Here is a 15,404-nt window from a genome sequence, read left to right on the forward strand (position 1 = left end):
CCTTAGAAATAAATCAGGCCAGACAGAAGTAACATGCTCATCCTTCACTGCAATGTTAGTATTTAGTGACACATCACCTCCCCCACCCACTCCCTTCTGATTTGGGTACTCTTCTCCGTGTCTTATGGATCCTATATATGCATTATTCTATCAGCAATAATCTCACTGTCCTGCAATTATTAATTTAAACAACTGCCTTCTCAGAAGATTGGAGGGAAAGAAGCATATTGATAGTACTTAGCCTGGAACCTCAAACATAGATATGTACAAATACAGTGAATATAAGACATGTGCTTACTTTAAAGAATTCAAAAGACAGGAGACAGCATTAAAAAAAAAAAAAGAAAACATCAAATTTAATTTAAATTATCTGGAAAAAACAATGGAGCAAATCAACTCCTAAAAAAGAGGGCTGTTTTTGTGATCACATTTATTGGAAGGGTTGGAGAAAAATAAAAATGCCATTTAGCTTTAGAATTTGTGAGTTATGTGCAAATAAACTCATTTCAGGAGCAGAAGAATCCTTGGTCATTTCTTAATATCAAAATTTACGCAGGTTTCTCTTTTGAATATCTTCTACCTTTAAAGACGCAATCATATAAAGTCTCCTAATTTCCACACAGGATATATTCTTTGTTTCAACCAACTCTCAATGGAGGGGCAACTAGGACAACACCATCTCCCCGGACAAAAAGCATTGGGATATTCCGTTTTGTTGACTGGAAGAAGAAAGAAACAAAAAAAAACAAAAAACACATTTACACAAATATGTAGTAGTATTGTTTATTTGTTGTTGTTTTTCTCAAGAGAAATTTGAAAACACACAGATTCATTATAACACAAATAAACTGATTAAAAAACCTGATTACTTACCTTTGTAGTACAAAGAAAAACTATCTGTTTACTGTTTACTTTTCCTGGATATCAATAACTGGGGCAGAGACGGCACTATCCACCAATATCCATTCCCCTCTTCTGGCACACAGCTACACTCGGGCACACAGCGGGCACACAGCTATATTTCTCAAACTCCCTTGCACACAGCGGGCACACAGCTATATTTCTCATACTCCCTTGCAACCAGGTATAGCCATGAAATTGAGTTTTAACCAATGAGAAGTAAACAGCAGTGACTGAGTGATCCATAAACCTCCCATATATTTCCTTCTATGGTTTCCTCCCACTGCTGGAGAATCCATGGGATGGCAGAACCCTAAGATAAAGGAAGCCTGAGCCCCTGACTGAGCATCTGGAAGAAAGCTATTGTACTGACCTAAAACTTCACTCAGGATGGTAATGAGGGGAGAAATAAAATTCTATTGTGCATTACATGTTGTTACCGCACCCAAACATATGAAATGGATACCTTGAGGTGTTTGTTTGCCTAGGTGTCAAGCCTTAGGCAGTAATGAAACAGATATGGAATGTCTGAAATCCTCTTATGCCTTGGGAAACACATAGTAAAACGGCCTGCAATGACTTGGAAAGTAGTCCAAGGACCTCCCAAACCTATAGGTTCTAGGGGAAGAGATTGGAAAAGTCAAATTTTGGTAGGTGTTGCTGTTAACCTGATGCACTCAGCAAGGAGCATAAGAAAGAGATGAGCTCAGAAAAGAAGTAGCTGGTTTTCAAGCAGAGATTGTAAGAAATAGGACACAAAGGGTTAGAAAAGCCAATTGTTTTTAGACCCCAAACTGTAGACATAAGTAGGAAAAAAAGCTTTGAGGAACAAAGCCCAGTAAAACTTCTCAGTTAAACAAACTCAGCGCTGCCCGACTGGTGTGGCTCAGTGGCTGAGTGTCAACCTATGAACCAGGAGGTCGCAGTTTGATTCCCGGTCAGGGCACATGCCCTGGTTGCAGGCTTGATCCCCAGTGTGAGCATGCAGGAGGCAGCCAATCAATGATTCTCTTTCATCATTGATGTTCCTATCTCTCTCTCCCTCTCCCTTCCTCTCTGAGATCAATAAACATATATTAAAGAAGAAAAAAAAAACAACCAAAAAACTCAACTCTAGACAAAGATCAGATTAATGGTATTGCTTCCCACCTAAACTCACTTTAGCAAGTGGCCTCAAAGTAGTGAACATTAATTTGAGGGACAGGAATACAGGTGAGAAGTAAATAAATAAAGGCATCTACAAGTTATGTCTAGGAAAAAAACAGTGACTGGGGATACTGGATCACAGAACTGACTGGAAGTAACCAAATTTATGGTCTAAATAATAGAAAAATCATAAACAGAAATAGGGAATTTTTGAAGGTGAAAAACACCAAGAGTTTAGTTTTAGATGTACTAGATTTAAGATAACATCCAAAGTGGAAAATTTTTCAATAAGAATGTTGGAAATGAGAGTGAAACTCAGAAAAGGAAGGAAATTGAAGACGGATTTATACATAATCATAATTACAACATGCCACCAGCTTTCCATGCACCAAATTCAGTGCATCCTATTATAATCCTGGGAGGCAAACACAGGTATTGGCATTTTACAGAGGGGGTTCCCACCCTGGCTGGTGTGGCTCAGTTGGCTGGGCTTGTCCCATGCACCAAAAGATTTGCCGGTTTGATTCCCAAACAGGGCACAATGTCCGGGTTGCAAGTTGCAGACTCAATTCCCAGTAGGGGGCGTGCAGGAAGCAGCCGATGGATATTTCTCATCGCCTCCCTTCCTATCTACCAAATCAATAAACTATTATTTAAGAGGATAAAAAAAGAAAAAACAGAGGGGGTTCCAGAAGTCTAGAAAGTTTCTATAATTTTCCCAAAGTCAATCAGCAGCAGCAGCAGTAGCCAGGATTTCAACCTGGATCTAATAAGACCCCAAACTTTTATGCTGTACTGATTACTGTCATAGACTCATGGCTGATAACATACAATAGTTACTAATGACATGTCTGAGGGAAAGAAATGCAGATTAAAAAAAATAAAGCCCATGTTCAGAGAGAGAAAGAAATTAAACTAGCACCAGAGTCAGGAGTGGTTGAAGAGAAGAAAAAAGTCATGATAAGCAAAACTACCAACAAAGGCTAACATTTGAACACTTACTATATACCTATTGCTAATCTGAAGGCTCTTCAAGTAACCTCTCTGCGAATCAACAGCTGTATTAACTGGATCCTACTACTCTCCCCACTTTACAGACAAGGAAACTTAGCCACAGACAGGTGGATAATTTGGTACAACTTTATCATTGGTAAGAAAGGGAGTCAAGGTTTGGATCCAGATTTAAACCGCTATGCTCTAAGAGGGCTAAAGACCAGCTTCCCAATACGTACAAACAAATGGGATTTTCTTTTTTTATATTTGAAGAATGAAATGTGCCAACATTTGGAAGAGCTGCATAACTCAGTGAACTAATATTTTCCAAATTACCAGTAGTTGATGTTATAAAATCATGCATGTGTAAAAGATTCACTCCAAGTGCAAGGTAGACCAATTAATTTGCATATAACAAGAGTATGAAAAATTCATGAACATGGTTTCAGATTACATACTGCAACTAACATTTAAGAAACCAGTATTCTTGAGTTTGGGTATAGCATCAAAGGCAAATAACCACAAAAATACCCCCTCCCTTTTCCAACTGAGAGGTCAGATTTTCTTCAATTATAATATATCACAACACATTAAATGCAGAAAAAAGTTGTGAGAAGCTAGATGTAATTAATTAAGCCACGCAATAAAGACATTTGCAAAAATGTGAAACAAAGACACTTCTCTCTAAATAGTATTTTAGAAAATGTCATAAAAATGTTACTTATATTAACATAATAAGCTTATTATTTTTAATGAGTTAATAAATACTTTTAAATTTACAAGTTTCTCTATTAAGTATTGATAGATCAAGTCCATATCAAACAAAAAAAGCATTATCCAGTATAACTGCCATATAACAGTGCACACAGGCTTCTTACGTTGTCATATCGTAATGAATCATTACGTAATGAATCATTCCTGCTTACCAATGAGGAAATTAAGCCTGCAAAGTTAATTCCCTTGCCCAACACACCCCTGTATGAAGTGGCCAAACCAGTATTGTAAACCAGGTCTGTTTGACCCCAAAGACTGCTTTTAATTGCTATACTCTACTGAGCCCATGAGTAGGAGTCAAAACATGATAGACTTGCTATAAACAAATGTTAAGCTGATGAATGTTAAGAATAACTGGCATTTTAAAAACAATGAATAGAATTGTGTGACTTACTTTATATATCTCTTCATATGTTTCTTCATCAATTTCTATAGTAGTCACAGTTTCTTCCACATCTCCCAATATCATATTTAAATGTTGATCATAAGCCTGAAGTGGGAGAGTGAGGGACAAAGAAATTTAATAAATTAAGGAACAATGAAAGGACTTACAATATGCAAATGGTTCCATACAAGTAACACATAATACTTATACCACAAACTTCTATCCTCCTGTATAATAAAAGGATAATATGCAAATTGTCCCTTTGCCCGGGAGTTCTACCAGGGCGCAGGGCCAGCCCGCCAACCGCCTGGGGCCCCTCCCCACAGCCAGCCCTGCCCAATCAGCCATGCACAAATTTGTGCACCAGGCCTCTAGTATGCAAATAAAAAATAATCTAACTAGTCCTGGTTGGTGTGTTCAATGGTTAGCATATCCGCCGGTGCACCAAAGGGTCGAGGGTTTGATTGCCGGTCAAGGGCACGCACCTGGGTTGTAGATTTGTTCCCAGCCTGGTTGGGGTGTGTTCGGGAGGCAACCAATCCATGTGTCTCTCTAACATCCATGTTTCTCTCTCTCACCCCCCCTCCCTTCCTCCTTCCCTTCCACTCTCTCTAAAAAAGAAAGAAAAATCAATGGAAAAAATATCCTCAGGTGAGGGTTAACAAAAACAAAAAACAAAAACAATAAAGGATTTATATGTACTCATGATAAATGATTTCCAAGAAAGACTAAGTGAAATAGAAAGGCATTCAAAAATTTGTGTAGTAAGATCCCATTTATTTTTTATTTTTTTAGGAATGGTATGTATGTGTATGTATGTATATCTATATCTATCTATCTATCTATCTATCTATCTATATACACATACATACACACAAATTAGTGCACTGGGGGGGGGGGGCGTCCCTCAGTGCAGCCTGAGCCCTCTTGCAATCCGGGAGCTCCCAGGGGATATCCGACTGCCAGCTGAAGCCCACTCCCTGTGGGAGCGCACTGACCACCAGGGGGTAGCTCCTGCATTGAGCACCTGGTCAGTGCACATCATAGCAACCATTCAGCCATTCGGTCAATTTGCATATTAGCCTTTTATTATATAGGATATACATGGAAAGATCTATAGAGTCAATTTTTAATTTTTAATAATGGTTACCAATAGAAGAAATGGGATTTCACCTTTTACTCTGTATTTGCGTTGTTTTAATTTTTTTCACAAGAAAACACAAATTTATGTATGTCAGTAATTTAAAGAACATTTAAGTATGAATGGAGAAATGTTATTTGCAAGTAAACAGAAGGGACAAAATGAAAGAAATGAACATGTTCTTTAATAAACACATCATTTCTGTTAAGAGAAAAAAATGTTAAAAATATAAATAAAATACAGTTTTTAACTTATGAAATACATACAGTTGTATTTGACTTATGAGGCCTTCTACCTCGCTCTCCTCTACATTCAAAAGATTCCTCTACAGTGGACAGTTTTTACATTTCAAGGGTTTAGGGTAGGGAGGGATGACAAGGAAATAATATGATTACTTACATGTAATCTACCTCTAAGCTCTCTGTCATTTCTCATTTTCACATAAATTCGCTCATCCAGGCTGAGCCTGATAAGATCCAGGGGCTCTTCTACAGTGTTGGTAGTTTGTTGCTGATAAAAGAAGCAGGCATAGTAATAACAATTACTAGAGAGAATGCAGCACTCAAATCAATGCCATGTTGTGTGATGTGGGCAAATAACGTAACTCCTCTATGTCTCAGTCTCATAATTTGTAGAATGTGGACAACAATATTGCCTACCTAATACCAAGGATTACATGACATATATGAAGGCTTAGAACAGTACCTGGCACAAAGCGCTATACAAATGAGGTCTGAAACATACATACACAGGAAGAAGTTAGCAATATAATCAGGACTGTACTCTGTTCCTTCACAGTACAAATTGTTTGACCCAATTTCAGGGTATAAGGCAGGGGTGGGCAAACTTTTTGACTCGAGGGCCACAATGGGTTCTTAAACTGGACAAGAGGGCCGGAACAAAAGCATGGATGGAGTGTTTGTGTGAACTAATATAAATTCAAAGTAAATGTCATTACATAAAAGGGTACGGTCTTTTTTTTTTTTAGTTTTATTCATTTCAAACGGGCCGGATCCGGCCCGCGGGCCGTAGTTTGCCCACGGCTGGTATAAGGAGTCACTCTCAGGGACATTAGCCTTATCTCAAATATCATTTAGTACAGTAATTTGAAAAACATTCCCATAATGACTATTACACACTAGTCAGAATGCTAAGCAGAGATGAAGGTTTGAGAGAAGGCTAAGTTCATATAGGGCAGGCTGACTTTTGGGTGCCAAACGGCCAATAAGAGCAATACACTCAACATATAGTATAGAATACTGGCTGAAAGCACTGGCTTTGGAATCAGGCAGTGTGGGTTCAACTCCTGACTCTGACACTTATGAATTGAGGTTAAAAATTATGCCATCTCAGCCCTGCCAGGTGCTCAGTTGGTTCGAGTGTTATCCCAATACACCAAGGTTGCAGGTTCGACCTTGAGTCAGGGCACTACAAGAATCAACCAATGAAGGTAAAAGTAAGTGAAATGTCTGTTTCTGTCTGTCTGTCTCTCTCTCTAAGTCAATAAAAATTGGGGGGGGGGGGGGAATTATAGCACCTCTAATTCTATTTCCTTTTCCTTGTCTATAAAATAAGGAAACCACAATCTTCCCATCATGACTCTTATGAGGATTAAATTAACTAATGTATAGCCCTAGCCGGTATAGCACAATTGGTTGAGCATCATGCCATGCACTGAAAGGTCGCCAGTTTGATTCCATCAGGGTACATGCCCAGGTTGCAGGTTTGATTCCTGGTGTGTGCAGCTGATCGATGTTTCTCACATTGATATTGATATTTCTCTTTCTCTCTCCCTCTCCCTTCTTTGATCTCTAAAATCAATTTAAAAAATTTTTAAAAATTGAGCTAATGGCCCAGCCAGCATGGCTCACTAGTTGAGCATCGACCTATGAACCAGGAGGTCACAGTTCGATTCCAGGTAAGGGCACATGCCTGGGTAGCAGGCTCGATTACCCAGTGGGGGATGTGCAGGAGGCAGTCAACCAATGATTCTCTCTCATTGATGTTTATATCTCTCTCTCCTCTCCTTTCCTCTCTGAAATCAATAAAAATATATATACATTTTTTAAATTTAGCTAATGTATTTAACATTGTATCTGGCAAACAGAAAGTACTTATAAATGGTTGTCATTGTTTCTATTGAAGAACCATTGGAAAAGGTCTCAGAGATCAGGGCCATGATGACTTGGGATCATCCATGTGAAAGGGATGGCTGAAGAAGAGTTGATAAAATTATTCAAGGAGAGCTTCTTCAGTGAGTACACGAGGCCACTGGAAGGTGACTGAACTTTACAGGGTCTACAGTCTGAAAAGGCTAGATGAGGGGAGAAAAAATATCCTGAGCTCAAAAGGTGTTTGTTTAGAAACAGCTAACCAACTAGATTATAATGATACAGAAGTCAGTCCCTGCCCTGTAAAAGCTCATTCTAGTCAAGAGAGGCATATAAATAATTAAACACTACTATAGGCCTGGTGCACGAATTCATACACGGGTGGGGTCCCTCCGCCTGGCCGGCGATCAGGGCCAATCGGAGCCATCTCGTCCAGCCCCGTCTCACACAGTCCCCATCGGCCAGACCCCAGCAGCAAGCTAACCTACCAGTCAGAGCATCCAGTACCCTGGTGGTCAGTGTGCGTAATAGCGACTGGCCGAACAGTCGACAGAACAGTCTATGGATTGGTTGCAGACACTTAGCATATTAGGCTTTTATATAGAGAGATAAGAATATACACATGACAGAAGCCTACTTTAGCCTCAGTCTGGGATGCCTGCAGTCTACCCTTTTCATTCTGTAGCTTTAAATATTGCCTTTTCAATGAGGCCTCCCAATTCAATCAATGTGTTGAGTGTTTCCAGCGCTGTTCTAAACAGGGAAGACAGAATAGTGAACAAAACAAAACTCCTGCTCTTAAGAAATCCATTTCTGGCCCTGGCCAGTTTGGCTCAGTGGATGGAGCAACAGCCTGTGGACTGAAGGGTCCCAGGTTCAATTCCGGTCAAGGGCATGTAACTTGATTGCGAGCACATCCCCAGTAAGCGGTGTGCAGGAGCCAGCTGATCAATGTTTCTTTCTCATCGATGTTTGTAACTCTCTATCCCTCTCCCTTCCTCTCTGTAAAAAAATCAAGAAAAAAAAATTTTTTTTTTAAAGAAAGAAATCCATTTCTGGGGGGACGCGGGGACGGGGAGGGGGGGGCAGGAGATAGACATTAAACAAAGCTTATACTAATATGAACAAATAACATGCTATGAAGAAGGAAAAAAAGACTGAGAGAGTGCTCTTTTATGTAGGTGGCCAAAAAGTCCTCTGATGAGAGGTGAGATGTCGGCAGACATTGTGGCCTGATCCACATTGATACCCGAGGAAGAGTATTTTGGGGAAAAGGAAGATCAGGGACCAAGCCTGCAGGGCTCTCAGTTCTGCATACCGCTCCTGGCTTGTTTCCTTCTCGCCACACCACAGCTCCTATACATCCCACTCGTCTATGTTTAATTTTTACCTGTCCTCCCCCGCAATACAAGCTCCAAGTGGGAACAGTGGTCACGTATGTCAATGCTGGTGTCCCTGGTGCGCTGAACGGTGTCTAACCATACAAAGCTGATGTTCCCTAAGCATTTGTTGAATGAGTAATAATTGTTGCGCTCAGTAACGATAAGATTCCTTAACTTTACTGTCACGCTATCAGAATCCGGACAGCTCCGCGAGGCAGGCAAGGATCATTATCCCCATTCTGTAGATAAAAGTGAGACTCAGAGAAAGGAAATGGCGAGCGAGCGCAGTAACAAGTTTTCCGGCGGACTTCTAAAAGAAAGGCCGTCAGGGCCTGGGCCCGTGAGACCCGGAGAGAGTCGGCATGATCGGCGACCTTGGAGAAAGCCGCCCTGGTACGCAAAGCCAAGCAGGGAAGCGCTGGGGAGCGAGCTCCTCTGCAGACACTCACCTGGTCCACGTCGTCCGCCATGTTTCAAACCCTGCGCCCTTTCCCGCCTCTCGCGAGATCTCTCCAGCCCGTCCAGGCTCCGGAAACGCGAGTGCGGAAGGCACCGGAAGTGAAAAGAAATCTGTTTTGCTCTTTCTTGCTTTCCGCGGAGTGCACTGGTCGTTGGGGCGGAGTTGCTTCCTGAAGCGTCCGCAGGGCCTGTAAAAGGCAGGGGCGTGGCCATGCCTCTTCCCGCCTGGGGGCGTGGCCCGAGCTCGTGCTGCGGTCCGCGGCGTGGTGCGTCACTCGCGAGGCGAGTCTGGCCCGAGCGAGATGGCTCGGAAGCGGGCGGCTGGCCGGGGTCCTCGGGGACGCGAGCCACGCGGCCAGAAAGCCAAGGGCGAGGAGAAGGAGGCAGGTGAGAGCGAGGCCAAGCTGGACTTAGGGGGAGATGCTGAAGATCCGGAAGCTGGCCCGGGTGCGGGAGAGGGGAGCAGGGAGGCCGGCCCCTTGGAGGTGGGGGGCGGAGGCTGCTCCGCGCCCATCTGCGCCGCGGAGCGAGGTTCCCGGGGCAAGTGTTTGCGCAGCTGCCTGGGTCCTCCCGGACGTCGCTCTGCCTTTGTCCTCACGCGAGGAGTGATGCGCCCCGAGCGGTTCCCCTGAAACTCAGCCTCCCCACGAGCTCCCCCGCGCAGCCTCTTTTTTGCTCCCTGTTTGTCTACACTCACAGGACAAAGTTCATCCTCCTGGTAGATGCAAAGGGCTAGATAGGGAAAAGGCACTGCAGTTACTGTGTGTCCCCCGAGGACGGTGGCCCAGGACATGGAGCGCTGTAGCGTGCTGACCCCCAGAATAATATCGTCAGCCGAATCTCACCCCAGAGTACAAGATTCGGATCCAGCCTGATTTGCACGATGATATCAAGTGTTTGTCGTGGGCAAAGCAAAAACGCTTGGTTTTCTTATTTCAGCTTCGTTCTTCACCTTTTCCCACCGCAGTAAATGATACCTTCACCCACTAGTTACAGCAAACATCCAGGCCGTCAGCAAGTCCCGTCAGTTGAGTCTCAGAGCTATAATCTCAGTCCTCCCCACTTCTCTTTATTCTCATGCCACAGACCCTGCCCAAGCCATCACTTTTCAGTTGAACGACTGCAGTTGCCGCTTTACTGGTCTCCCTACTTCCCCTCCCCTCCCCCTGCAATAGTTCACCCAGGAGCCCAAGTGATCTTAAAAAAAAAAAAAAATCAGATCATAACATGATCGACTTCAAACTCCCTGTGTCTTTCCATTGCTCTTGGCGTAAAACTCAAAATTCCTCATCATGGTTTGCAAGACCTTACATGATTGGGCTGCGGCTACCTACCTGTTGCCTCCTGCCCCTCTTTTCTTTGACAGATACTCCCCTTACTGGCCTCCTCTGTTTTTCAAACATGCCATGTTATTTCTTAACCCAGAACCTTTGTCTTTGATGTTCCTTCTGCCTAGAATGTTGTTCCATGGCTCTTGCCATGGCTAATTCTTCTACTCCTTCAGGTCTCAACTCAGATACCAGGTACTTACTGCCTGTCACAGAGGCCCTCACAGCCTCTGCCACAAACTGTGATGATCTTGTTCATTTATTTGCTTCCTTTTTGATTGCTCATCTTACTAAAATTTAAGCTTCATGAAAGCATTTTGTTTTTTTGCTGTATCCTCTTTTGCCTCTCCCTGCATATACTGAGTGCTCAATAAATATATATTTTTAATTTTTTAAATTGAGTTTAGAGAGAAGAAGGTGGGGAGAGAGAGAAACATCAATTTGAAAAACATTGATTAGTTTTCCCACTTATTTATGCATTCATTGGTTTATTCTTGTATATGCCCGGACTGGGGAATCAAACCTGCAACCGTGGCTTACCAGGATGATGCTCCAACCAACTCAGCTACCCAGCCAGGGCATTCAATAAATATTTTTAATAATCTCAAACTGCATGCTGTAGAGCAGGGGTAGGGAACCTTTTTTCTGCCAGCGGCTATTTGGAGGTTTATATCATTCGAGGGCCATACAGAATTATCAACTTAAAAATTAGCCTGCTGTATTTGGTCAGACATTTAATTAACTCACCCCTAATGCCTTGGCAGGGCCAGACCAAATGATTTCGCAGGCTGGATATTCCCCACCCCTGCTGTAGAGGGACTCCTGAAAAAACTGGGTAATAGATTACACTAGGTAACCAGCAGGGGCTCCTATGACGCAAGATTCAACAATTCTGTGATTCTATATATATGTGTGTGTGTGTGTGTGTATATATATATGTATGTGTGTGTGTGTGTATATATATATATATATATATATATATATATATATATATATATATATATATTATTGATTTTTTACAGAGAGGAAGGGAGGGGGATAGAGAGCCAGAAACATCGATGAGAGAGAAACATCGATCAGCTGCTTCCCGCACGCCCCCCGACTGGGGATGTGCCCACAACCAAGGTACATGCCCCTGACTGGAATCAAACCCGGGACCCTTGAGTCCGCAGGCTGACACTCTATCCACTGAGCCAAACTGGTTCTGGCCTGTGATTCTTATATATTGTCAAGTTCTTCATCTATTGGGAAATAGTCAAATGCTAACAGTTTTTAAACTTAAAAGGTGATTTGCTATGAGTTCCATTTCATTCATTTACTACTTATTCAAATAACATTTGAATATTTTCTGAGTACCAACTGTGTGGTGTACACGAGCTAAGTGACATGGGAGATATTTCTTGGAGGAGCTTCAAGTATAATAGTGTTGACATTTACAAAAAATATCCAAGGCAAAGTGTGATACCATGGGAGTAGATATAGGGCTTTGTGGCTTCCAAAGGAATAATCAAGTTTGACTGAAGATACTGGGAAATGCTCTCTGAAGGAGTTGTTTGATCTGTGCTTTTAAAGATGGGTAATATTTTAGCAAGAGGCTTGAGAGGGGAATGTATTCTGAATATGTGGCAAGTGTTTCTTCCAGCTAACACTTCCCCTGGCACCAGCTTGGTATAGCTCCAACACTCGGTTGTTATATGCACTTGGGTAAATTATTTTGAACAATTAATACTGGTCTGTGAAACATAATACTGCCTTGCAGGGTGCTTGTGATTTTTCAGTGAGATAGCATATAAAGTTCCTGGCAGGGTCCATGTTAGGTAGTCAGTTGGGCTAGCTCATATCAGTTCAGTCTAAATGTAGGTAAGGATGCACTTGAGCTTAACTCAGACTCTGTTACCCAGAGGAGCTAGCAATAAGTTTCCAAAGCAGCTTCCAGGATCTGCTAGATGCTAGAACCTTTTTCAGGAAGAGCTAGAATCTTTTCTGTGGTTGGGTAGAGGAACAATTGTGGTTTGGGCTGCAGGTGATGCTAATGTGGTGACTGTTGTTTCTAATAGTACAATAGTGCAGATTTCAACAGCTCTTCAGTGCTTACAATGAAATTATAGTAATGAACAGGACAGGCAAACTTCTTGCTCTCCTGGTGCTCACAATCTTTGGGTAGGGGTAGAAGGGACAGACAATAAAACGTTAAAAATAAGCCCTTGCCAGTGTGGCTCAGTTGTTTGGGCATCTTCCTGTGCACCATAGGTTGCTGGTTCAGTTTCCTGTTAGGGCACATGCCTGGGTTAGGGCTCAATCCCTCAGTCCCAGGTAGGGGGTGTGCAGGAGGCAGCTGATTGATGCTCTCACTTTGATGTTTCTCTCTCTCAAAAAATAAATTTAAAAATAATATTAAAAAAAATTCACAAGGTGATAAGAGCTACGAAGAAAGTAAAACAGCTTACTGTCATAAAACTGGCATGAGGCTGGGGAAGAAGCAGCTAAGTCAGAATCACTGGTCAGGGAAGGTTTCTGTGAGCAGGGGACATTTTGAGCCAGTTATTGAATGTCCTGAAGGAGCCATTCATAGGAAGTTCTGAGAGGAAAGAGATCCAGGCAGAGGGAACGTTCAAAGACTCTTAGGGGGAATGAGCTTGGCCAGTTAGCTGGAACAGTGAGTGGGGAATTGAGCTGAGAGGTGGGCGGAGCCCTTAGTTTAGAGACCAAGCTAGGGAGTTTGTATTTTATTCTAAGTGCTCTGAGATGCCGCTGGTGGATTAAGCAGGTGTTCTTATTAAATCTCAATAGATGGCCAAGCAAACCACAGTGGTAGTTCCTGCCCTGCTGAAGTAACCCCTGTGTGCCAACTGTGTGGTGTACACGAGCGATCAAGATTTCTTTCTAAACTATTTTTTTTAAATATATTTTATTGATTTTCCACAGAGAGGAAGGGAGAGGGACAGAGAGTCAGAAACATCGATGAGAGAGAAACATCGATCAGCTGCCTCCTGCACACCTCCCACTGGGGATGTGCCCGCAACCAAGGTACATGCCCTTGACCGGAATCGAACCTGGGACCTTTCAGTCCGCAGGCTGATGCTCTATTCACTGAGCCAAACCAGTCAGGGCACAACTATTTTTGAATTCATATGATATTGAGCTCAAGGAGGCTGGTTATCCATATTAGATAGCCCTCGATCGTGGAAAGTCCTGGAAACTAGCCTCTAGATCAGCGGTTCTCAACCTGTGGGTTGCGACCCCTTTGGTGGTTGAACAACCCTTTCACAGGGGTCGCCTAGACCTGTGGTCAGCAAACTGTGGCTTGCGAGCCACATGCGGCTCTGGCCCCTTAAGTGTGGCTCTTCCTAAGCCTTAGGACAGTGATGGTGAACCTATGACACGCGTGTGTCAGAGGTGACACGCGAACTCACTTTTTTGGTTGATTTTTCTTTGTTAAATGGCATTTAAATATATGAAATAAATATCAAAAATATAAGTCTTTGTTTTACTATGGTTGCAAATACCAAAAAATTTATATATGTGACACGGCACCAGAGTTAAATTAGGGTTTTTCAAAATGCTGACAGGCCGAGCTCAAAAGGTTCGCCATCACTGCTTTAGGAGTACCCTAATTAAGTTAATAACAATGTACCTACCTATATAGTTTAAGTTTAAAAAATTTGGCTCTCAAATATCAATCATTGTACTGTTGATATTTGGCTCTGTTGACTAATGAGTTTGCCGACCACTGGCCTAGACCATCCTGCATATCAGATATTTACATTACGATTCATAACAGTAGCAACATTACAGTTATAAAGTAGCAATGAAAATAATTTTATGGTTGGGTCACAACATGAGGAACTGTATTTAAAGGGCCAGAAGGTTGAGAACCACTGCTAGATTCTCTAGGACCAAAAAAACACAGCAAAGAATAAAGAAAAAATCATCTATATTTCTACCATGCAGAAATAACCACCACTTTATAAATAATGGTATATTTCCTTTTAGTCTGTGCTGTTTTGTATAGTAGAAGCCATACTGTAAAAACAACTTTGCATGCCTAACATTTTATCCTAAGTCATTTTCCTTTGTCTTAAAAGATGACTGAATTATGTTTTATTGTGTTACTATACTGGAATTAATGATCATCTCATGGTTGGACATTTGGATTTTTAAAATTTTTTCATGCTATGAATAATAATACCATGAACATTTTTAAAATTCAGTTTTTGTTTCCTTTTCATCTTTTTTAACTCTTTTATTCTCTTCAAAGCACAAAAGTATACAGTTGTGTCTTTTAACCAACCAAATAAATTTGGTGAGAAAGAAATGGTACCTCTGAAGTATCCTCCCACCTGCATTTTTAGATCAGTAAAAATGAACTATTTTGCATCTTTGCTTATTGATAGAGGGCTAAAGACCATTGTAAGATACGGAAATCGTAATTTTAAGGGCACCCTACTCAAACTGTCAAGTTATAAACCTTTAATCAGCCTCTGGCCTTGGAATAAGAAATCTGTTTCTAGATTATAAATAACTAATTTTGAAATATTTGTTTCCATTGAAATGTTTAAACCAAGAGAATACATAAATTCCTCCTATAAAACATTTGAAAGAAACCGAACTGAACCATTAATTTTTTCAAGCATTAAAACAAATGCCCCTAGCCCTAGCCAGTTTGGCTCAGTGGATAGAGCATCGGCCTGCAAACTGAAAGGTCCCAGGTTCAATTCCGGTCAAGGGCACATGCCCGGGTTGTGGGCTCGATCCCCAGTGGGGGACTTGCAGGAGGCAGCCGGT

General features: G+C 41.9%; 2 protein-coding genes across 5 annotated transcripts in view; one reads left to right on the forward strand and one right to left on the reverse strand.

The window, feature by feature from the left end:
* Positions 1-414: 414 nt before the first annotated feature.
* LSM3 (LSM3 homolog, U6 small nuclear RNA and mRNA degradation associated) lies at positions 415-9,448 on the reverse strand. Of its 3 annotated transcripts, none has more exons than XM_059663735.1 (5): positions 9,282-9,420; positions 5,739-5,849; positions 4,684-4,809; positions 4,208-4,303; positions 415-719 (listed from the first exon to the last, which is right to left on the reverse strand). In XM_059663735.1, the coding sequence occupies exons 1-5, from the start codon at positions 9,300-9,302 to the stop codon at positions 639-641; spliced, it is 435 nt and encodes a 144-aa protein (XP_059519718.1). In that variant the 5' UTR covers positions 9,303-9,420; the 3' UTR covers positions 415-638. The 3 variants fall into 3 exon arrangements, with proteins under 3 accessions (XP_059519718.1, XP_059519719.1, XP_059519720.1); XM_059663736.1 differs by lacking the exon at positions 9,282-9,420 and adding an exon at positions 8,088-9,262; XM_059663737.1 differs by lacking the exon at positions 4,684-4,809 and having other exon boundaries at positions 9,282-9,448.
* A 97-nt stretch (positions 9,449-9,545) lies between these two features.
* Positions 9,546-15,404, forward strand: part of XPC (XPC complex subunit, DNA damage recognition and repair factor) — a 29,301-nt gene continuing 23,442 nt past the window's right edge. Inside the window, exons 1-2 of one of the 2 annotated variants that reach the window (XM_059663711.1) lie at positions 9,582-9,678; positions 9,991-10,184. In XM_059663711.1, coding sequence (XP_059519694.1) covers positions 10,175-10,184 — 10 coding nt within the window. In that variant the 5' untranslated portion in view covers positions 9,582-9,678; positions 9,991-10,174. Of the gene's footprint in view, positions 9,679-9,990; positions 10,185-15,404 lie in introns of both variants that reach the window. The other variant, XM_059663710.1, reaches the window with a different exon arrangement.

This window comes from Myotis daubentonii, chromosome 14 (assembly GCF_963259705.1).
Source record: "Myotis daubentonii chromosome 14, mMyoDau2.1, whole genome shotgun sequence".
Taxonomy (NCBI): Eukaryota; Metazoa; Chordata; class Mammalia; order Chiroptera; family Vespertilionidae; genus Myotis; species Myotis daubentonii.

Coding starts and splice junctions, on each gene's coding strand:
- LSM3 (XM_059663735.1), bottom strand. CDS start 9,302: ATGGCGGACGACGTGGACCAG. Junction 5,850..9,281: donor TGGCGGACGACGTGGACCAG/GTGAGTGTCTGC, acceptor TTCTTTTATCAG/CAACAAACTACCAACACTGT. Junction 4,810..5,738: donor AGCTTAGAGGTAGATTACAT/GTAAGTAATCAT, acceptor TTTCTTTTTTAG/AGAGAGTGGAAGGGAAGGAG.